Source organism: Dendrobates tinctorius, unplaced genomic scaffold, assembly GCF_039654945.1.
Source record: "Dendrobates tinctorius isolate UK_male_01 unplaced genomic scaffold, ASM3965494v1 ptg000134l, whole genome shotgun sequence".
Lineage (NCBI taxonomy): Eukaryota > Metazoa > Chordata > Amphibia > Anura > Dendrobatidae > Dendrobates > Dendrobates tinctorius.
In genome coordinates this window covers 19514860-19537669 of record NW_027361802.1, presented here as the reverse complement: position 1 = coordinate 19537669, position 22810 = coordinate 19514860, and the positions used below count along the sequence as shown (strand labels likewise).

Below are 22810 nucleotides of genomic sequence, written 5' to 3'. Positions count from 1 at the left end.
GACATTAATGTAAAGCATCCTCACACAGCCCTACATAAGGTGTGGGAAAGACTCGATGAATGTTATGGGGCAGTAGAAGTCATAGAGAATGCTTTATATAAAAGAATTGAGGATTTTCCTAAGATAGGACCTAAAGGTTATCTAAAGCTTAGAGAACTGAGAGATTTGTTGAATGAGTTGCAGGTTGCTCAGCAGGAAGGAGACTTGCCCGGATTTGCATTCTTAGATACCGCTAGGGGTGTCAATCTGATAGTACAGAAACTTCCTTACAACCTACAAGAAAAATGGATTACATGTGGTTCAGAGTATAAACACAATCATAATGTATCATTTCCTCCTTTCAATGTATTTGTTGATTTTGTCACCAAACAATCTAGGATTAGAAATGACCCTACTTTTGATTTTACTCTGTCGTGTTCCACTGCCACTGGTGTCAAACCCGGTAAGACACCCGTGGCAGTCCACAAAACTAACATTGATTCCACAGACCCTCCTCACAAGGTGAATAAAACCCCTCCAGTCGAGAGCAAACCTCAGGATGTCAGTAAATATTGTCCTCTACACAAGAAACCACATCCTATACTAAAATGCAGAGCCTTCAGGGAGAAGTCTTTAGAGGATCGTAAAGGTTTCTTCAAGGAGAACAACATCTGCTTCAAATGTTGTGCTGCAACCTCTCACTTCGCCAGGAACTGTGAAGCTAGCGTGAAATGTGCAGAATGCAGCAGCACGGATCACAATACAGCCTTGCACCCTGAATCACCTCCACGAGTTTTGTCGCAAGCAGAGGAGCACGATGGAAAGCAGAAAGACACTGCCGAAGACACCCCCGGATGTCAGCTCTAAATGTACTGAGATCTGTAGAGGACTCACAGGAGGAAGGTCCTGTTCAAAAATCTGTCTTGTCCGAGTTTATCCCGCAGGCCGCAAGGACAAAGCCTTCAAGATTTATGCAATCCTGGATGACCAAAGTAACAGGTCTCTAGCCAGGTCCATCTTCTTTGACAACTTCAGCATTGTAGGCCCTGGTTCTCCCTACACCCTGAGAACATGTTCAGGTACCGTTGGGACGGTGGGAAGAAAAGCAACCGATACAAAGTGGAGTCCATAGATGGCCAGACCTGCCTATCACTACCAACCATCCTGGACTGCAACCAGATTCCTGACAACAGGTCAGAAATACCTTCATGGGAGGTGGCGACACATCACCCCCATCCAAAGCGTATAGCCCACCTGATACCTGAACTAGATCCAGGAACCCCAATAGCGCTACTTATGGAAAGATATATACTACAAGTCCACAAGGCTAGAGAATGTATAAACGGCTCCAGGAATGCTCCGTACGCACAGAGGCACGACCTTGGATGGGTCATCATAGGGGACGTCTGCCTAGGAGGAGCAAACAAGCCGGCCTTAGTTGACAGCATGCTTACCAATACTCTTGAAAATGGACGTCCGTCTCTCTTCCAGCCATGTAAGAGTAGCTTCCTGGTAAGAGTTGCCACACAATGCTCCTCTGCCTTGTACATTAGCTGATCCTTCTGTGAAGACCACTCATGTGACGGCGACCAAGATCACATAGGGTGCACAGTTTTCCACAGAACAAGAGAGGACAACAAGGTAGCAATGTCCATAGAAGACAGACGGTTTTTGGACATCATGGATCGGGAGATGGTAAGAGATGAGTCAAAGAGTTGGATGGCCCCTCTACCATTTAAACCCCAGAGGCAACGCTTACCCACCAGTCAGAAGTCTTGTAAAGGTTGGCACCATTGCAAACACGCATTTACCGCTCCGAACCTGGAAAATGCCAAAAACACAATAATTCGTACCATACAATGCGAGTGTTTCGCCAAAGAAATAGACAACCTCAACAAAGGTCAACCCATTTCTAGAGACAGCGTCTTGAAAAAGCTTGATCCAACGCTTGACCTATATGAGCTGATGTGAATTGGAGGTCGTCTTCAGGAAGCCAAGGTGGAATTCCTGGAAAAACACCCTGTGATAATTCCTGGCCATCTTCATGTGACTACTCTGCTCGTACAGCACCATCATGTTTTGGTGAAACATCAGGGCCGATTGTTTACCGAAGGGAAACTATGAACTGCTGGACTATGGATAGTTGGAGCAAAGAGATGTGTGAGTAAACTGATCTTCAACTGTGTGACTTGTCGCAAACTCCGCAGCGCAACTCAAAGCCCAAAGATGGCCAGTGTCCCATCAGACAGACTTAGTATGGATCCTCCCTTTACCAACGTTGGACTGGATGTATTTGGGCCGTGGTCTGTGGTTGCACGGCATACTGGAAGAGAACAAACCAAAGCAAAACGCTGGGCAGTTATGTTTACCTGCATGTCCATCAGAGCGATCCACATCGAAGTGATTGAATCCATGGACACATCAAGTTTCATAAATGCAATCAGACGCTTCATTGCCATCAGAGGCACCGTGAAACACATTCGCTCTGACAGAGACACAAATTTCATAGGAGCAGTGAAAGAACTCCAAATTCCCTCCAACCTAGACATTACCAGTGTGGAAAAATACCTGAGTGAACAGGGATGTACCTGGACCTTCAATTTACCACACTCTTCTCACATGGGAGGTGCTTGGGAGAGGATGATGGGAATAGCACGCAGATTCTTAGACTCTATCTTCTTGCAAGAAGGTAGCACATGACTCACACATGAAGGTTTGACTACATTCTTGGCAGAAGTTTCGGCCATCATAAATGCCAGACCATTGACTGCACTCTCCAGTGATGCTGAAGATCCAACCATTCTCACTGCCGCCATGTTAGTCACTCAGAAAACCGACACTCCTAGCGCTTCACTGGGAGAATTCAGCAGCTAGGACCTCTACAGACATCAATGGAGATAAGTTCAAAGTCTCCAATACTTTCTGGGACAGATGGAGAAAGCAATACCTCTCCACCTTACAGCCTAGGAAGAAGTGGCAGATCGACAAGCTGAACATCAAACCCGGTGATATTCTGCTCGTGAGGGACAGTCAGTCACATCGAAATGAGTGGCCTCTGGGCCTCATCACCAAGGTGTTCCCAAGCAAAGATGAGAAGGTGTGCAAGGTCGAGGTCAAAGTGTGGAAGGCTGGGGAGAGTAAACTATTCCTTAGACCAGTTGCAGAGCTAATTCTATTGCTTTCGCCTCAAGAGCCTGTAAGTGGCATCAGTTGATGCCAAGCGGGGAGTGTTCTGCCCTGTGATATAGGGCAGTCTGTTTGTGTTATGTGCTCTGAATAAAGCAATATGTTTGTATTATGTGCTGGGTTAATTATAGCACCATCTAGTGGTGGCTGAATTTATAGCAGTGTCTTTGATAGCATTATATAGTCTGTGCCTTTACCAGACGCAATACACTATGGGATTGAAGCAGTGCTTTGTGGGAAGGAAGCATTGTATTCTGGGATGAAGGGCCATTTTACTTCTGTGTATATCATAGGATGCACGTGGATGCACGTGTTTACCTGTCCTCCATCTTAATTCTCCAAATTGGATTCGTTATCCGCTTAAAGCATATCTGGTAAGCTTAATCTTTCTTGCAATGCAGTGATTCAGAGAGGTGTTATTTACTGTCTAGCAGCCAAGAGATGTCATTAACCCTTTAGTTGCCAGTTCTCAGTAAATGTAATCATAAACTAATGTATTCCTATGTAATGTTTGCATCACAATGTACACTTCTGTGATTGTGTTAACTGTGATCATCTGCCCAATACTTATGCATGTTATTTGTATTCCTTGTAGTTTTCCCGCGCATGTTCTATACTCTTCACAAATAAACAAGTTAGACTACAGAGAACAGTCTGCTTAGTTTGGAAGACCGAGCTGTGGTTTATGCTGTATGCTGGATTGCACATCGTGTCAGCGTGCCTGAAGGCAGAATACACCATCTTCCACATGCTAGCTGTGACCCCTACATGTCTTTTTGCAAATGGGACTTGTTATGGCTTGCTTTTAAAAATGACTTTCTTCTTGCCACTCTTCCTTAAAGGCCAGATTTGTGGAGAACATGACTAAGGCCGGCGTCACACTAAACGTCTGGAAACTCGGTCTAAGTCTCCCTGCTGAGTGGCACAAGTGTTCTCCTTATGGTGATCTGTGTATAATGCGTTTGCAATGCGATGATGCGATTTTCTCGCATCCATGTATCCGCATGACATCCTTATGACATGTGTATGGCTTTACATTTTTCACTGATTTTCCCCATTGATTTAAATGGCTTAATGGCCTGAAATGAGGAAAATGTGTGCCTATTTGTTGCAAGCTACACGGATGATCCGTGTGGCGTCCGAGTTTTTCCCGCACCCATAGGCTTCCATTGGCGAGTCTCGGACGATTTTACACGCACGTTGAATACGCCTGAGAAAACATACGGTGATGTGGGCTGCCCCATAGATTAACACTGGTCCGAGTGCTATGCGATGTTTTCTTGCATAGCACTAGTCCATATTCTACGGTAGTGTGACTCTGGCCTAAGGCTTGAATCACACCAGTGTATAGCTTCCAATGCAAAAGCATTGGATGCAATATGCCAATGACCCTCAGCTCCTGATCTGCTGCAAGTGTGAGTCAAATGTCATGCTACTGTGCTTTGTTCCCCTTGCATGACAGGATCATATCACAGCTGTGGAGGAGATGGAGAAAGTAATTTGTCCATCTCCTCTGCTGTTGGCATATATCACACTACATTCGGGTGATATCCGCGTGCAGTCCAATGTTTCACTGGCACCCCATACAAGTCTGAGTGTGAGTGAGCCGAGTCTTGCTGCCAATTGCAGCATTTGAGCTGCCCCATAGTATAACAGTGAATAGAGTGCTATGCAATGTTTTATCACATAGCCATTTTATACGGTAGTGTGACATCGGTCCAATAGTTGTCCTGTGGGGTCTGAATACAAATGCAATCACAATTTTTAGGTTTATATTTTTAAAATAATTAGAAAACCATGTATCATTTTGAACACAAATACTTGCTATTTTGTGTTTGGTATATTACATAAAATGCAAATAAAATACATTTAAGTGTGGTTGTCATGTGAAAAATGTGGAAAAGTTCACGGAGTATGAATACTTTTTCAAGGCATTGTGTATGTCAATCACTTGTCAGAAACATTGATTTCCACTTTAATGTAGGAAACCAGACAGAAGTCTTTTTTAAACTTCAGACACATGTGGCAGATCCACAGGATATGCACCGTTGGGTCCTCTATTTATCCAGAAAATACGGGTCCCCTAACCCTTAAGGTACAGTTAGGTCCTTATATATTTGGACAGAGACAACATTTTTCTAATTTTGGTTCTAGACATTATCACAATGAATTATAAACAAAACAATTCAGATGCAGTTGAAGTTCAGGCTTTCAGCTTTCATTTGAGGGTATCCACATTAAAATTGGATAAAGGGTTTAGGAGTTTCAGCTCCTTAACATGTGCCACCCTGTTTTTAAGGGGACCAAAAGTAATTGGACAATTGATTCCAAGGCTATTCATGGACAGGTGTGGGCAATCCCTTCGTTATGTCATTCTCAATTAAACAGATAAAAGACCTGGAGTTGATTTGAGGTGTGGTGCTTGCATTTGGAAGGTTTTGCTGTGAAGGGAACAAGCTGTCAAAGGAGCTCTCCATGCAGGTGAAACAAGCCATCCTTAAGCTGCAAAAACAGAAAAAACCCATCCGAAAAATTGCTACAACATTAGGAGTGGCAAAATCCACAGTTTGGTACATCCTGAGAAAGAAAGAAAGCACTGGTGAACACATCAGTGCAGAAAGACCAAAGACCTGGGCACCCATGGAAGACAACAGTGGTGGATGATCGCAGAATAATCTCCATGGTGAAGAGAAACCCCTTCACAACAGCCAACCAAGTGAACAACACTCTCCAGGAGGTAGGCGTATCAATATCCAAATCTACCATAAAGAGAAGACTGCATGAAAGTAAATACAGAGGGTTCACTGCATGGTGCAAGCCACTCATAAGCATCAAGAATAAAAAGGCTAGACTGGACTTTGCTAAAAAAAATCTAAAAAAGCCAGCACAGTTCTGGAAGAACATTCTTTGGACAGATGAAACCTAGATCAACCTCTACCAGAATGATGGAAAGAGAAAAGTATGGCGAAGGCGTGGTACAGCTCATGATCCAAAGCATACCACATCATCTGTAAAACACGGCAGAGGCAGTGTGATGGCTTGGGCATGCATGGCTGCCAGTGGCACTGGGTCACTTGTGTTTATTGATGATGTGACACAGGACAGAAGCAGCCGAATGAATTCTGAGGTATTCAGAGCCATACTGTGTGCTCAGATCCAGCCAAATGCAGCCAAACTGATTGGTCGTCGTTTCATACTACAGATGGACAATGACCCAAAACATAAAGCCAAAGCAACCCAGGAGTTTATTAAAGCAAAGAAGTGGAATATTCTTTAATGGCCAAGTCAGTCACCTGATCTCAACCCAATTAAGCATGCATTTCACTTGTTAAAGACTAAACTTCAGACAAAAAGGCCCACAAATAAACAGCAACTGAAAACCACCGCAGTGAAGGCCTGGCTGAACATCAAAAAGGAGGAAACACAGCGTCTGGTGATGTCCATGAGTTCAAGACTTCAGGCAGTCATTGCCAACAAAGGGTTTTCAACCAAGTACTAGAAATGAACATTTGATTTACAATTATTTAATCTGTCCAATTACTTTTGGTCCCTTTAAAAACAGGGTGGCACATGTTAAGGAGCTGAAACTCCTAAACCCTTCATCCAATTTTAATGTGGATACTCTCAAATGAAAGCTGAAAGTCTGAACTTCAACTGCATCTGAATTATTTTGTTTAAAATTCATTGTGGTTATGTCTAGAACCAAAATTAGAAAAATGTTGTCTCTGTCCAAATATATATGGACCTAACTGTAGCTGCACCTAGAGACTCTATTAAAGCACACTGCTCAAAAAATAAAGGGAACACTCAAATAACACATCCTTGATCTGAATGAATGAAATATTCTCATTGAATAAATACTTTGTTCTGTACAAAGTTGAATTTGCTGACAACAAAATCACACAAAAATCGTCAATGGAAATCCAATTTATTAACCAATGGAGGCCTGGATTTGGAGTCACACACAAAATTAAAGTGGAATGTAATGTCTTTAAAACAAGTCAAAATGAGGCTCAGTATTGTGTGTGGCCTTCGCGTGCTTGTATGACCTCCCTACTGTACAACGCTTGGGCATGCTCCTGATGAGGTAGTGGATGGTCTCCTTAGGCATCTCCTCCCAGACCTGGACTAAAGCATCCGTCAACTCCGGGACAGTCTGTGGTGTAACGTGACGTTGGTGGATGGAGCAAGACATGATGTCCCAGATGTGCTCAATCAGATTCAGGTCTGGAGAACAGGCGGGCCAGTCCATAGCTTCAATGCCTTCATCTTGCAGGAACTGCTGACACACTCAAGCCATATGATGTCTGGCATTGTCCTGCATTAGGAGGAACCCAAGGCTAACCACACCAGCATATGGTCTCACAAGGGGTCTGAGGATCTCATCTAGGTACCTAAAGGCAGTCAGGCTACCTCTGGAGAGGAAATGGAGGGCTGTGCGTCCCTCCAAAGAAATGCCACCCCCACACCATTACTGACCCACTGCCAAACCGGTCATGCTGAAGGATGTTGGAGGCAACAGATCGCTCCAGACTCTGTCACGTCTGTCACATGTGCTCAGTGTGATCCTGATTTCATCTGTGAAGAGCACAGGGCGCCAGTGGCGAATTTGCCAATCCTGGTGTTCTGTGGCAAATGCCAAGCATCCTGCACGGTGTTGGGCTGTGAGCACAACCTCCATCTGTGGACATCGGGCCCTCAGACCATCCTCATGGAGTCGGTTTCCAAACATTTGTGCAGACACATGAACATTTGTGGCCTGCTGGAGGCCATTTTGCAGGGCTCTGGCAGTGCTCCTCCTGTTCCTCCTTGCACAAAGGCGGAGGTAACGATCCTGCTGCTGGGTTGTTGCCCTCCTGTGGCCCCCTCCACATCTCCTGTTGTACTGGCCTGTCTTCCGGTAGCGCCTCTGGACACTATGCTGACAGACAGAGCAAACCTTCTTGCCACAGCTCGCATTGATGTGCCATCCTGGATTAGCTGCACTACCTGAGCCACTTGTGTGGATTGTAGAGTCTGTCTCATGCTACAACGAGTGTGAAAGCACAACCAACATTCAAAAGTGACCAAAACATCAGCCAGAAAGCATTGGTACTGAGATGTGGTCTGTGGTCCCTACCTGCAGAACCACTCCTTTATTGAGAGTGTCTTGATAATTGCCAATAATTTCCATCAGTTGTCTATTCCATTTGCACAACAGCATGTGAAATTGATTATCAATCAGTGTTGCTTCCTAAGTGGACAGTTTGATTTCACAGAAGTTTGATTTACTTGGAGTTATATTCTGTTGTTTAAGTGTTCCCTTTATTTTTTTGAGCAGTGTATAAACTTTAAAAAGTTGGACGTGGAAATGGGGTACATATCCTTTAACTCTATGGTTCTTGGAAGGAAAGCAAGAAATGGATTATAATCTGCAATTGTTGAGCTCCATGGGAGACAAACCTTCTTTACAATGAGTATTATTATCCTGTGGAACAACCTACCTCAGGTGCTAATCATTGCGGGAACAGTTGATGGTTTCAGAAAAAGTTTAGATTATTTCTTAGAAGAAAATAACAACAGTAATTATGTAAATTCAAACTTGGGAACAGAAGGGATAATTTGCTATATTAGGGCACATTGGTTCGTATATTAGGGCTGTACTTATAGTCCTTCCCTTCATTCAACATCCCCACTAATTTCTTGATTTGACTTGATGGACATGTGTTTTCTTAAATTAGGTAAGTATGTAAGTGGTTTTATTTTTTAAAAAGTGCCAATGTATATATTACTGAAACTGAGCTGCTGGGCATGTGTGACAACCAACTTTGATACATTAGGTGGACTTTCTGAATACCACGAGCACTATAGCTTGTGTGCAGCAGTAATATCTAAGCTCAGTCACATATATTTTATATAAAATATTCTGCTTGAAAAATTGTTGCATTTTAAATTTTGCTTAAGAATAAGGTAAGATTTTTTTGTGGGGAACACTTTAGGATATAAAATAGTAGCTTTCTGCTTTCACACTGTGGCCAAGCCTTGGAGCTTACTGTACATAATTTATACATTGAACTTAAAAACAAACCTCTTGAGTTTGGGGATAAATAAAATTCTCTTGTGGTTTTCTGGCTTTTGATTAAAATTGTAGAGATCACACACTTAATAAATTCACTCTGTATAAAGTTTCTCTCTGGGAAGATGCCCATTTTGCTCAAGGTATATTTACATTGTCGTCAACTTTTTGGATGAGTGATGGTTGTGCAGCTCCCTTAGTGTTCTGTTGTGTATTTTCTAGTCACACAGACAGATATATACAGTGGTCATCATAAATGAGTACACCCCTTTTTGAAAGTAAGATTTTAATCAGTATGTACAGTGAAATGTAAATGTTTTGGCACCCCTAGTCAAAATTACTGTTATTCTGAACAGGTAAGCAAGTTGAAGTTGAAATGATCTCTAAAAGAGCTAAAGTTAAAGATGACACATTTTGCTTGTATCTTAGGCACAATAAATATATATATTCAACTTTTACATTTTAAAAATTACTAAAAGGAAACTGGACCGAAGCAAAAGTTTGGGCACTCTGCATGGCTAGTGCCCAGTAGCATCCCATTTTTAAAGTATCACCGCTTGTAAATCTTTTTATTTTTTAGCCAGCCAAGAGTCTTTCAATTCTTGTTTGAGGGATTGTCATCCATTCTTCTTTAGAACATTTTTCCAGTTCTGTGAGATTCCTAGGTCATCTTGCATGCACTGCTTTTTTGAAGTCTTGCCACAGATTTTCAATGATGTTCAGATCAGGGGGACTGTGAGGGCCATTGTAAAACCTACAGCTTGCACCTTTTGAGGTAGTCTATTGTGGATTTTGACATGTTTTTAAGATTATTATCCAATTGTAGAAGCCATCCTCTTTTCAAAGTCAGCTTTTTTACAGATTTGTTTTGGATCATGATGTTAGGAAACGTCCACCTTCTCTTTCCAAATAGAGCACTACATTTGTGAATTAATGATGCCATCAATGAAATGTATCACCCCAACACCAGAACCACCCATACAGCATGACATAAGGGCGCTGCTACAACTATGTTTCAATGCAGGCACCATGCATTTTTTTGTATTCTTCACATTTGCAAAGCCTTACTGTTTTGAAGCCGCCATTTCTTCAATCTTTTTCATCAGAAGACGCTCCTGTTTAAGTGCTAACTTTGTTGGTCCGCTTGGACTTCTCTGTGAGATGGTTGCTGTTCCACCATTGTTACATTTTTTTGTATTACTTTTGCTTCAGTATTCTGACTGATAAGTGAAGCTTTACTGATCCTTTTATAACCTTAATCTTTTTTTGTGTAAAAAAAAAATATCTTCTTTCTCAGGTCTTGTGACATTTCTTTTCCATATGGTGCCATTGCTGACAGCATGAAATGGGAAGAGGTTTTCTTTAAGTAACTCTCTTTTATGGTCAACCGTCTGCTGGCCACCTGTTTAATGGATTTAACTTACTTGTAGTTGAATTGTTGTTAATTAGAATTTTGCAGTTTAAATGTAGGTTAGCTCCTAAAACTTTCAATGGCATGTACTCCTTTGTGCATCATGGTCTTGAAGAAATTTTGTAAGAAAATTTACCTTTTTGGTTGTGCAAAATAACAAATCTTGTTTGCAATCAATGACCCACATCTGTGGGAGTATTTTTTAGTGTGGTATCCCATAGTCCCATAGAAAATGTTGATTCCGAAAGGAAACTCAGCAGTGTAAATGGATTAACAGATTCATATTGTGTACACAGAGAGTTAGTTCCTGTACAAATTCCTGACAATCGCTGGTTGATAATTATACAGACCTAATTTAGTCCTGTCCTCTAAATGCTGATCTGAAATCTCAGGATCAAAGACAATTGTTAAGTGATGATCATCAGTGCCCATCAGCATCAGGATCCTATATGATTGGCAATTTTCGATCAACATTTTTATCTGAAAAAGGGTTTTACAAAAAGTTGATCACCTTCAGAATTAGGGAAAGTTCACACATTGTGGTTCATGCCGATCCCCCTATGGATTAGCAGTGTATTTGAAAAAAAAATAAAAAAAGCAGCATGGTGGTGGCCTAGTGGTTAGTACTGTTGCTTTGCCATGCTGATGTCCTTGGTTCGAATCCCACCAAGGACAATATTTGCAAGGAAATGTGTCTTCTCCCTATGTTTCTGTGGGTTTCCTCCCAAGTACACCTGTTTCCTCCCACACTTAATAGACATACTTATAGGTAATTTAGATTGTGAGCCCCAGTGGAGATAGTGATAAAAATGTCTGTAAAGTGCTCTGGAATTAATGGCTCTATATAAGAAAAACATAAATAATATAATAAAATAAAAAAGGTGCCTTACCTCTGCAAGTGTTTCACCGGTCCAATTGTATCCTGTCCTCCTGTGCCAGGGTTCTGTCCAATGTGACTGGTACAGACTGTAATTGTCACATGAGACAGAGCCTGTGCACAGGGGATCGAGGTCCGCAGAAATTTGGTATAGAAGCCCTACTGTGACAAGAGAAATTACTGGTGAAGGATATTCTTCTTTTTTTGTTTTAATTTACCCTTTTTAACCCCTTCACCCCCAAGGGTGGTTTGCACGTTCATGACCGAGCCAATTTTTACAATTCTGACCACTGTCCCTTTATGAGGTTATAACTCTGGAACGCTTCAACGGATCTAGGCGATTCTGAGATTGTTTTCTTGTGACATATTGTACTTCACTTTAGTGGTAAAAAATTTTCGCTATAACTTGCGTTTATTTATGAAAAAAACAGAAATATGGCAAAAATTTTGCAATTTTCAAACTTTGAATTTGTATGCCCTTAAAACAGAGAAATATGTGACACAAAATAGTTACTAAATAACATTTCCCACATGTCTACTTTACATCAGCACAATTTGGGAAACAACATTTTTTTTTGTTAGGAAGTTATAAGGGTTAAAATTTGACAAGCGATTTTCTAATTTTTACAACAAAACTTACAAAACCATTTTTTTTTAGGGACCACCTCACATTTGAAGTCAATTTGAGGGGTCTATATGGCAGAAAATACCCAAAAGTGACACCATTCTAAAAACTGCACCCCTGAAGCTACTCAAAACTACATTCAAGAAGATTATTAACCCTTCAGGTGCTTCACAGGAGCAGAAGCAACGTGGAAGGAAAAAATGAACATTTAACTTTTTAGTCACAAAAATAATATTTTAGCAACAATTTTTTTATTTTCCCAAGGGTAACAGGAGAAATTGGACCCCAAAAGTTGTTGTCAAATTTGTCCTGAGTACGCTGATGCCCAATATATGGGGGGGAACCACTGTTTGGGCACATGGCAGGGCTCAGAAGGGAAGGAGCCCCGTTTGACTTTTTCAACCTAAGATTGGCTGGAATTGAGATTGGACGTCATGTCGCGTTTGACGAGCGTCTGATGTGCCTAAACAGTGGAAACCCCCCACAAGTGACCCCATTTTGGAAACTAGACCCCCTAAGGAACTTATCTAGATGTGTGGTGACCACTTTGAACTCCCAAGGGCTTCACAGAAGTTTATAACACCCGGGCGTGAAAATAAAAAATCATATTTTTTTCCACAAACATGATCATTTAGTCCCCAATATTTTGTTTTCCCAAGGGTAACAGGAGAAATTGGACCCCAAAAGTTGTTGTCCAATTTGTCCTGAGTCCCCTGATACCCCACATGTGGGAGAAAACTACTGTTTGGGCACACGTCAGGGCTCGAAAGGGAAGTAATGACGTTTTGGAAAGCAGACTTTGATGGAATGGTCTGCGGGCGTCATGTTCCATTTGCAGAGCCCTTGATGTTCCTAAACAGTAGAAACCCCCCATAAGTGACCCCATTTTGGAAACTAGACCCCCTAAGGAACTTATCTAGATGTATGGTGACCACTTTGAACCCCCAAGTGTTTCACTAAAGATTATAATGCCCAGGGGTGAAAATATAAAATCCTGTTTTATTCCCACATAAATGATCATTTAGTCCCCAATTTTTAATTTTCCCAAGAGTAACAGGAGAAATTGGACCCCAAAAGTCGTCCAATTTGTCCTGGGTACTCTGGTACCCCACATGTGGGAAAAAACTGTTTAGGCACACGTTGGGGCTCAAAAGGGAAGTAGTGTTGTTTTGCAATGCAGACTTTGATGGTCTGCTGGCGTCATGTTCCATTTGCAGAGTCCCTGATGTGCCTAAACAGGAAAAAACCCCACATATGACATCATTTTGGATACTAGACCCCCAATGAACAAATCTAGATGTGCCCCCAACTAATCTAATGTAAATTAGTAGTGCATGGAGGTGTGGTACAATTTGAAGCAATCCTTCATGCACAGGCCAGGTTTTTCGGGGCAGGTGTCGCACTGGTAAATGGTGTCCCTGCGTATTCCTTTTTTGTAACACACTCGACACCTTTTTTGCGGCTTACCTTTTCTTGGGGTTGGCGGGACCACCCCCGGAAAATGCTGACCTGGGACAATACAAGCACCTTCAGTTCCTGAAGTACTGGGGCCCGCTCCTTCCTGAGCGCCAAACATCATGGCCTTAACCACTACCTCCTGGAACTGAAGGTACGTCGTATCGCTGGGGCATGCACATTGTGACAGCAGGAATGCGTTGAGCATTGCCATTTGGACGATGTGCACGGCCAGCTTTTTGTACCACACCTTGGCCTTCCTCAATGCATTGTACGGTTGGAGGAGTTGATCGGAGAGATCAACTCCCCCCATTTTTTTGTTGTACCCCACTACACATGTCGGTTTGAGGACCTGTGTAGAGGTACCCCGTAGAGTGCAGAGGGTACTGCCATCACTGTGTATGGTGGTCAAGAGATGGACATCTCTCTTGTCCTTGTACTTGACCACCAGCAGGTGGTTGCTACATTGGGCTCTGCTCTCACCTTTTCGGAGCATCTGCCCAAGTAGCGTCTTCGGGAGACCTCTCTGATTTTTGCGCACCGTACCGCAGGTTGCGGTACGTCGCTCAGAGAGGGATTTGTAGAGTGGGATGCTGGTATAAAAGTTATCAGTGTAGAGGTAATAACCTTTATCCAGCTGTGGGTGCACCAAATCCCACACAATTTTCCCACTCACTCCCAGGAAAGGAGGACACTCAGGGGGTTCAATCCGGGTGTCCTTCCCTTCGTAAACTCTAAACTTGTGGGTGTACCCTGAGGTACTCTCACACAACTTATAGAGTTTGATTCCGTACCTGGCCCTCTTACTGGGCAGGTATAGACGGAATCGCAGCCTTCCCTTGAAGTGAACCAAGGACTCATCCACGCAGATGTCCCTTTGGGGCACGTACACTTCAGCAAACTTTTAGTTGAAGTGTTCGATGACCGGCCGAACTTTGAACAGATGGTCAAAGTTGGGGTCATCTTGTGCGGGACACTCTGCATTATCAGTATAATGCAGAAACTTGTGGATGGCCTCAAAACGCGTCTGGGCCATGACCATTCGGAACACTGGAGTGTTGTATAAAATATCAACACTCCAATATTGCCGAATTTCCGGCTTCTTCAGTATCCCCATATGGAGGACCAGGCCCCAAAACTGCGTCATTTCAACTGCGTCTACAGGAGACCAGTTTGAAAATGTTGAACGCGGGTTTTTCTCCAAAAATTGACGAGCGTACAAATTAGTTTGCTCCACCATGAGGTTAACAAAATCCTCAGAGAAAAAGACTTTGAAAAAGTCAATTTCTGTGAGGCCGGTGGTGTCAAACTTGATTCCTGATTCTGCCACAAAATCAGGAATCAGTGGCTCGTAATTTTCGGGGGGCGAGGTCCATACGGGGAGCACTGGGTCAGCTGCGGGCATGGTGGGCGCTGCTTCATCTTCTGTCCTGGAGCGTCTGCGTGGCGGTTCCGCAGGACCCGAGGAGGAAGATGAGGAGGGGGAAGAGGAAGAAGAAGAGGATGAAGAATCCGAAAAATAAAGAAAAGTCGGATCGTCATCCAAATCGCTATCAGTGTCGGAGGCAAGTATAGCATATGCCTCCTCCATTGTATAGCGCTATTGGGATGAATTTGATGACATTTTTGTGTAAATATGGTGCTGGGTGTACACTTTATTGAAAACTGTATGTGTACGTGAGGGGGGGAGTGATTGGTGTAAACTTTCTGTAAAGAAAAAGCTGTGGAAAAAAGTCTAAAACAGCAGGCCCTAGCTGATAAGTGTCACTTATCAAAACTAGGCTGCTGGATGTGCGCACGGGGTGGCGCAAGGGGGGGTGGTGGAAAAAAGGAAAACGGCAAACTCTGATAAGTGAACTGTGTCACTTATCCAAGTTTCGCAGCTGCGGGATGTGTGTACGGAGGGGCTAAGGATAAAAAAGCAAGCTCAAGTGTTGATCGGTGAACTGCGTCACCAACCAACGCTCGGCGGCTGCGCACGGAGGTGGCGCAAAAGTGGGGTGGAGGGGGGTAAAAATAGGGGGAAGGGGGATGGGGGATTGGGGTGGATGAAGAGAGATTGGGCAGGGATCAACAGTTAGGGTTGTAGTTAGGTGGCACAAAGGGGGGTGAAAAAAATGAAAAACGGCAGGCACAAGCTTGGATAAGTGACATGTGTCACTTATCCAACTTTTGCGGCTGCGGGATGGGTGTACAGAAGTGGCGCAAAGGGGGCTAAGGAAAAAAAGCGAGCTCGAGTGTTGATCAGTGAACTGCGTCACCAATTAACGCTCGGCGGCTGCGCACGGAGGTGGCGCAAAAGTGGGGTGGAGGGGGGTGAAGGGGGTAAGAGGGGGGGTGGAGGGGGGATGAAGATAGATTGGGGGGGTGAAGATAGATTGGGCAGGGGATCAGGGATCAATTAACACTTACAATTGTAGTTTTCTTTCTTCTTCTTTCTTCTGCAGGGATTGTGATGCTACAAGCTGTGGCACCACAATACCCAGCACAGGAGCTCTTGCTGCGTCCGACCTCTCTGCAGGAATACTCAGCTAGAGTGAGGACCCCTGCAGACAGGTCAGAGGCAGGTCAGGGGGCAGGTCACAGAGCGGTCACATCGCTGCTGTGACCTGTCATTGGTGGGATCGAATGATTACATCGATCCCACCAATCCCTGATCTGCCTGTTGACCATGGCAACTGCCTAGAATCGGAGCTCACAGCTCCGATTACTAGGCAGGTCATGCCCAGGTCACCAGCAGGGCACAGAGCTGTCACATGGTGACCGCAGCTGTGCCCTGTGGTTGGCGCGATCGCCGATCTAAACGATCGCGCCAATATATAATAATGCTAATATAGCACCAATCCTGGCCGGTACTGGCAGGGCACAGCGGCGATATAGCGCCGTTGTGCACTGCGATTGGCGCGATCGATCAGATCGGCGATCGCGCCAATCCGGGTGATTTTTGCCAGTGCCTGGCGTTGCCAGGCACCAGCTCTAGGATCGAGTACATCGGTACTCGATCCCAGCCTAGGACATCATTGTTTCAGCCAAGCTGATTGGCTGAAACAATGAGAAACGCTGCGATTGGCTGTTCAGAATTGAACAGCCAATCACAGCGCTCTGGATGCCGGTGGGGCGGGATCGCAGCCCGGGATGCCGACGCCATCTTTTCTAAGGTGAGATGGGGTCGGAATTTTAATGCGATCACCGCGACTTTAGTCGCGGTATCGCATTAAAGGGCCCGACGTACTATCCCGTCCGCGGTCATACGGGCCCGGGTACCGTGGACGTGATAGTACGTCGGATATCAGGAAATCTCTTTAACTCTACGTACTGTTCATTACTATTTTATATTGTTTACTCATTGTGTTTTGCGTACTAAGTATTGAATATTCATTGTGGATTTTAGCCACCCATTCTTGTGTATGAGGAAAATAAATCCACATTACTTATGTCGTCTAAATTAACATGCTGCGTATTGAAAAATCCACAAAAAAAGATAATTTTCTGACCTGAACTTAAAAGCATCCTCCATCCTCATCAACCTCCTTCCTAGGACTGTACTTCATTGCAGATTTTCCTCCTGAAAAGCCAGGTGTAAAATCTGCAGAAAAATGTTAAGTCTTGACCTAGCATTATAGAACATTTGACTATATATTTCCTTGAAAAAATAGAACAATATTATTGCAATTTCTAGTCTACGTGACATTTATTATAATGAATCACTATTGGAATAACTAGTCTACGATATTATGCATAAAACTACATTATCCTTGCTCGAGTCAAAGTTTTAAATTCATTGACTTTCACACATAAAATTCCATACTGGATTTTCCTCAAATATACAGTAGATGTCCCTGTCTCTCTTTAAAGGATTTTTTTTTTTCTATGGCAGCTTTATCAGGCTTTCCATATTTAAACCCAGTGTGGCTTTCTACAGTGTTTCACTGTTCGCGATCTCTCTGGCAAGCCATCTATTGTCTGAGGCTTTGTATCAGAACGTCACATTGAAGTGGCTGAAGACCAGTGAAATGTATTGTGTGTGATTTACAACCTGTACGTAGAATATAGTAAAATATAACATTTTTTTTTATTTATTTTTTATTATTTCAATTCACAAAATGGAAATTAATTTCTAGTTTGCACGAATAATTTAGTGAACCTTAAAACAGTAAAGTGCCTAATTTTTGGCATGGGTGGCTGCAATAATAATCTAAGTATTCACTGTACAACCCAAGCTCAATCCAGGACTGACACATCTACAGTATATGAGTACCTATTGAATGGCCTCAATATATGAGGAGGAGATGGATGGATGGATGGTTATGAAGATACTCATTTATTTATTTCTTTATCTACAGGTGTTGGAGAAAATCTTACAGACCCATCTGTTATAAAACCGGAAGACAAGCAGTAAGTTTAATCTCATTTTGCAAACTGCCACTCAGAAAACCCAAAAGCTGATGTGACATTCAATAGAGATTGTCTGTCCATCTGTGCCCATCATAAGGGGGTTTCTCTGCTGATTGCTACATTTCACATGAGAGACGGTTTGTCTTAATCCACAGTTAAATGAGTTTGCGTGATATAAGGGGGTCTTCGAGTTTGAGTAACTGTGTGTCTAATCACATTGCATATCTCTACTATATTTCCCTGTTATCTGATAATTGAATAACACCACCGCATACATTAAAGCAGCAGATGTGTAATTATTAGCGATTATTTTTCCTCTTCATTGCTACAGTCGGCGTCCCCTCTTTTATCTTGAGCTTTTTATTTCGAACATTCTTTTATTTGCCGGGAAAACAAGTTCTATACAGCGAGGAGAAATCCACAGCCTCGTGGGAACTCTCGTCTGGCGTCTGAGGTATAGATGTGTCTGTTCCCCAGGACCTCTTTGAGCTGGAGAGGAGCTGTTGCTGTGTACATCACTTTATTATTGCACTAATTAAGTAGTTTCCACTTGTGTTGCATGAAATCACAATGTTCCCAGGGAGTCTGCACTTTGGAGCTAAAGACAATGCTCATGTCAGGAATGAGAATGCTGGCTTTATGTGCAATAAGCCATTCTGGAGATCAATCGGTTTGTAGGACCTTGTGGGCCACTTAAAATACATCAATATTGTTTCTAGTGTGACTATTCAATGTGGATTTCGTAATGTGTTCACTGATGTCAAAGGGATCCGACATTTTATAAGGTTATCCAGGAGTTATAAAAATATAACCAATAGTGATGAATGGGTTAAATAATAATGAAAAATAATCTATGCTCACCTCTCAACTCCTTCCGCTCTCTGCTTACTTCCTGCAGTGGTTACATGTTGAAAATCACTGGTCTCAGTGGTAATGGCGGTTTATAGGACATGTGATTGCTGACGCCAGTAATTGACTCTTGTGGTCACCTTTTTTAACCTGTGGTCAAATCCGTATTAAAAAAACACATCTATAGTATTTTCTGAAGAGATCTCTATAGCAAATCTGCCCTGTGTGACTATAGCCTAAAGAAGCCCTCCCATTAATATATTTTTTTCATTAAATGTGTGTATATGTGCATGTAGTGTGATAATTTACTTACCTACCTCTCTCCGGTGTCCAGTGCCATTCTGGTCCTCTTCTCAGTGATGTCACTGCAATTCTGACTGAACGGCTCGCTCTGTGTGAGTCGGAAGTCTCGTTTACAATGATAGCCTATGGGGCCTCATTCTGACGTTCCACAGACTTGTATTGTAAAAGCCATTTCTGGGTCACACGCAGCGAAGTGTTACCCGGAGAAGCTGCAGAGCCATGACCTCAATGAGAAGAGGAGCAGATCAGTGCTCGATCCCGGAGAAGACTGTATGGTAGGTGAGTATATTAATACACTCATGCTACACTCCATGCACATATATTTAAAGAGAGCAGGTCATGTCCTAAAACGCTATTAACTTGCAGATATAGGGTTAATCTGTAGGCTTACAGTGTTCTAAAGCCTTGTGGCTGCCACACTGATAGCTCGATTGCCTGGAGGAAATTGATTTCTCCTGGTAGCCACTGACTTTAAGTCATGGAGGTGCACCTTCAGTCACTGATCAGTATACAAGCCGCGGCTTTACCCATGTCCCCCGCACAGACTGAAAGCCAGATTTGTACTGATTCGTTGCTGAGTCGGCTATCAGTCAGTGCCAAGTTGTGGTTACAGTCACCAAGCACTATGTACTGAGCAGTGACTGAAGCCACGCTGTCCGTGCCTCTATGACTGAAAGCTGGATGCTGCCAGGTGGAATAAAGTTAATTTTCTCAAGGTAGCCGAGCTTTCAGTGCAGCAGCTGCACAGCGTCAGAAATCTAATAATTTGCAGATTAACCTCATATCAGCAGGTTAATAGCATTTTTTGACATGACCGGTTCCCTGTCATGAAATAAAATATTCATAAGACTGCTTCTTTAATAATGACTTGTCAACTATGTTTGTGTGAATGAGAACAGTGCAATAAATACGGTAAATGGTTGAAGAAGACTATATTGAGAACAAATACATTAAGGGTAGTTTCACATTTGCGTTAAGGCCGCAGCGCTGGCCTGCGCACGGCCGCCGCTAAGCCCCACCCCCTGTCACGCCTCCGGTAGCTCCGCCTACGGGCGCATGACGCTGCATGCGTCCTGCTTCCCCTATCTTTAGCACTGGGGACGCAGGCTGTGCGCAGGTATGTGTTTGGCGGCGCATGCGTCCTTTTGACGCTGCACTGACCAGCACCAAACGCAACCTGTTGCAATTTGGTGCGGTCGGCGCTGTGTCAAAAGGACGCATGCGCCGCCAAACGCATACCTGCGCACGGCCTGCGTCCCCAGTGCTAAAGATAGGGGACGCATGCAGCGTCATGCGCCCGTAGGCGGAGCTACTGGATAAGGCGGGGCTTAGAGGCGGCCATGCGCAGGCCGTCGCTGCGACCTTAAACACAAATGTGAAACCCACCCTAAGAAGCTCTTGTGAATTCTTGATCAGTAGCGATGAGCAAAATGTCTGGCATAGCTGTAGGGATGGGAAGGCCAAGCTGGGATAGGGAATATTCCAATGAGCCCATGGAAAGAAAAATATGTACATTAGCTTTTCAGAAGGAAGTCAACTTTTAGTGCTACTTAGAGATGTAAGTCATTGTTAGACCTATAAAGGAGCCTTAAAAATGACTGGAATATCAGCCAAACTAAAAACACTTCTGTAGTCCTCTGTTTCTAGAATTCTTGCCCCTTGTTAGTATAAAGTAGTGGACTAGATGAGAAGCTTTGGGCTGCAGTCATACATCTGTGTGTCATGGCCAGTGATACATGGAGCAGTCGGAGGTTTCCCGACCCAAATTCAACATCCTAATAGGCATATATGAGACTGTCAGCTACAGGAGAGGAGACCTTAACTTTACCCAAACTTGAACTAGTCTGTCTGATGGAGTTTAATGTGTTTCTTTAGTTTTATTGTATGATGGGTTAACCCCTTCAATTTATACCAGAAAGGACGGCACTAAAGACAGTTTTACAAACCACACATTTAGAAAAATGCCATTGCATATTTTTATCCAGGTTTTTGGAGCCAAAACAAGAAGTAGATTTGTTTTATATGGTGCGACTACAGCATGCATCACCCCTTCAACTTATCATTGAGCTCAGCGGCTCCCCGATAAAAAGCTTCTAAGCGCAGGGATTGGCTGCAGCGGTGATATGCACTATAGTTGTGTCTTCACTGTTAAAGCCAGTAAAACACACCAGAGCTGCTGTATGGAGGCAATGCTACAACCAGATTTGGTACACACATGGTCAAAATTGTTGGTACCCCTCGTTTAATGACAGAAAAACCCACAATGGTGACAGAAATAACTTGAATCTGACAAAAGTAATAATAAATAAAAAATCTATGAAAATGAACAAATGAAAGTCAGACATTGCTTTTCAACCATGTTTCCACAGAATTTAAAAAAAAATAAAACTCATGAAATAGGCCTGGACAGAAATGATGGCACCCCTGAAAATAATGTGACAAAAGGGATATGTTAAATCAAGGTGTGTCCACTAATTAGGTCACAGATGTCTACAGTCTTGGTATCAGTGAGTAGGCCTGTATAGGGGGCTACAGGTTCTCACTGTGCTGTTTGGTGACATGGTGTTAGGAATGGCGGAATGCACTAAATAAAAATAATAAAGTGCGTTCCCCGCTTGGGATCCACCATGCAGTAGGTGATATAACCGTTGCTAAGTGGTGGCAGGAGCAATATGGCGGAAATGCGCACAGGGTTAAACTTCACCCAGGTGCGCAGAGCAATCTCCGTTAATTCACAGAGATGCCAAATAAGTACAAACACAAAAGACTGAGCCTGTTGAGGTCACAGTACTCAGTAAAAATGCACACACAGTATCAGGTCACAGGAGTAGCCCAAGACGGCGGCACTACGTCCGACTAGACCTACCGTGTGAGGAGCGTCGCAAATGCGGACGCAAAGGGGCTGCTACTGCAGCGCGGCGTGGACACTGCCCCCAAACGACAAGGCTAAGGCGCAATGTCGGACGCTAGCAGCTGTGGATGTTGCAGCAGAGGAGCGCTGGCGCTGATTCTAACTCTGTCCCTAACCACATACGTAATATCAGAGGGAAGGGTTTTTTTTAATGAGTCATTCACCAGAATCATACATCCGTCCTCATACACACAGCAGCAAGTCTATACTAGCGCATGGCGGAACAGCCATGCGCGCCTTTTATAGCAGCCGGGACCTTCGGCAAGCTTCCAGATCTGCTTCTGAGATGGACCAATGAGATCTGGAGCGGGACCTGAGCACATGACTCCCGATCTCCAATGGGAGATCGTCCCATGAGCATGCTCAGTAGGAGGACAGAAGGACTTAGCCTCAGGAGAGATTTGCTGCAAGGCAATCTCTGCAATCTCCTCTGCATCAGATAAACAGCAGGAGACTGCAGAATGTGAGGGTCTGGATCCCTGCGGAGTAGACGTAGAAATCCGACGCCTAACATTACCCCCTCTCCTAGGGCCCCCTCCTCCCTGAGCTTTCTGATCCACCAACTTGTGCCCAGCAGAGATATAGGCCTCAGACTCGTCCAAAGGCAAGTCTGATGTCCCGGTAGGTGACAGGGAGACCCGGGACAAATGGAAGGCATGAGGGGCGGCAAGATCTCCAGGTTTGAGAAGGGACCCGTGGGAGACTGGGAGCAGAAGTTAAAGTGGAACGCCACCATGTGTCGGCAGGCGTCTCCACCCTTCGTT

At 43.7% G+C, this 22810-nt stretch overlaps 1 protein-coding gene across 1 annotated transcript in view; it reads left to right on the top strand.

Moving 5' to 3' along the window:
- Positions 1–22810, top strand: part of TRPM6 (transient receptor potential cation channel subfamily M member 6) — a 278440-nt gene that overhangs the window by 208395 nt on the left and 47235 nt on the right. The window contains exon 37 of the mRNA XM_073543757.1: positions 17932–17983. Coding sequence (XP_073399858.1) covers positions 17932–17983 — 52 coding nt within the window. The remainder of the gene's footprint in view (positions 1–17931; positions 17984–22810) is intronic.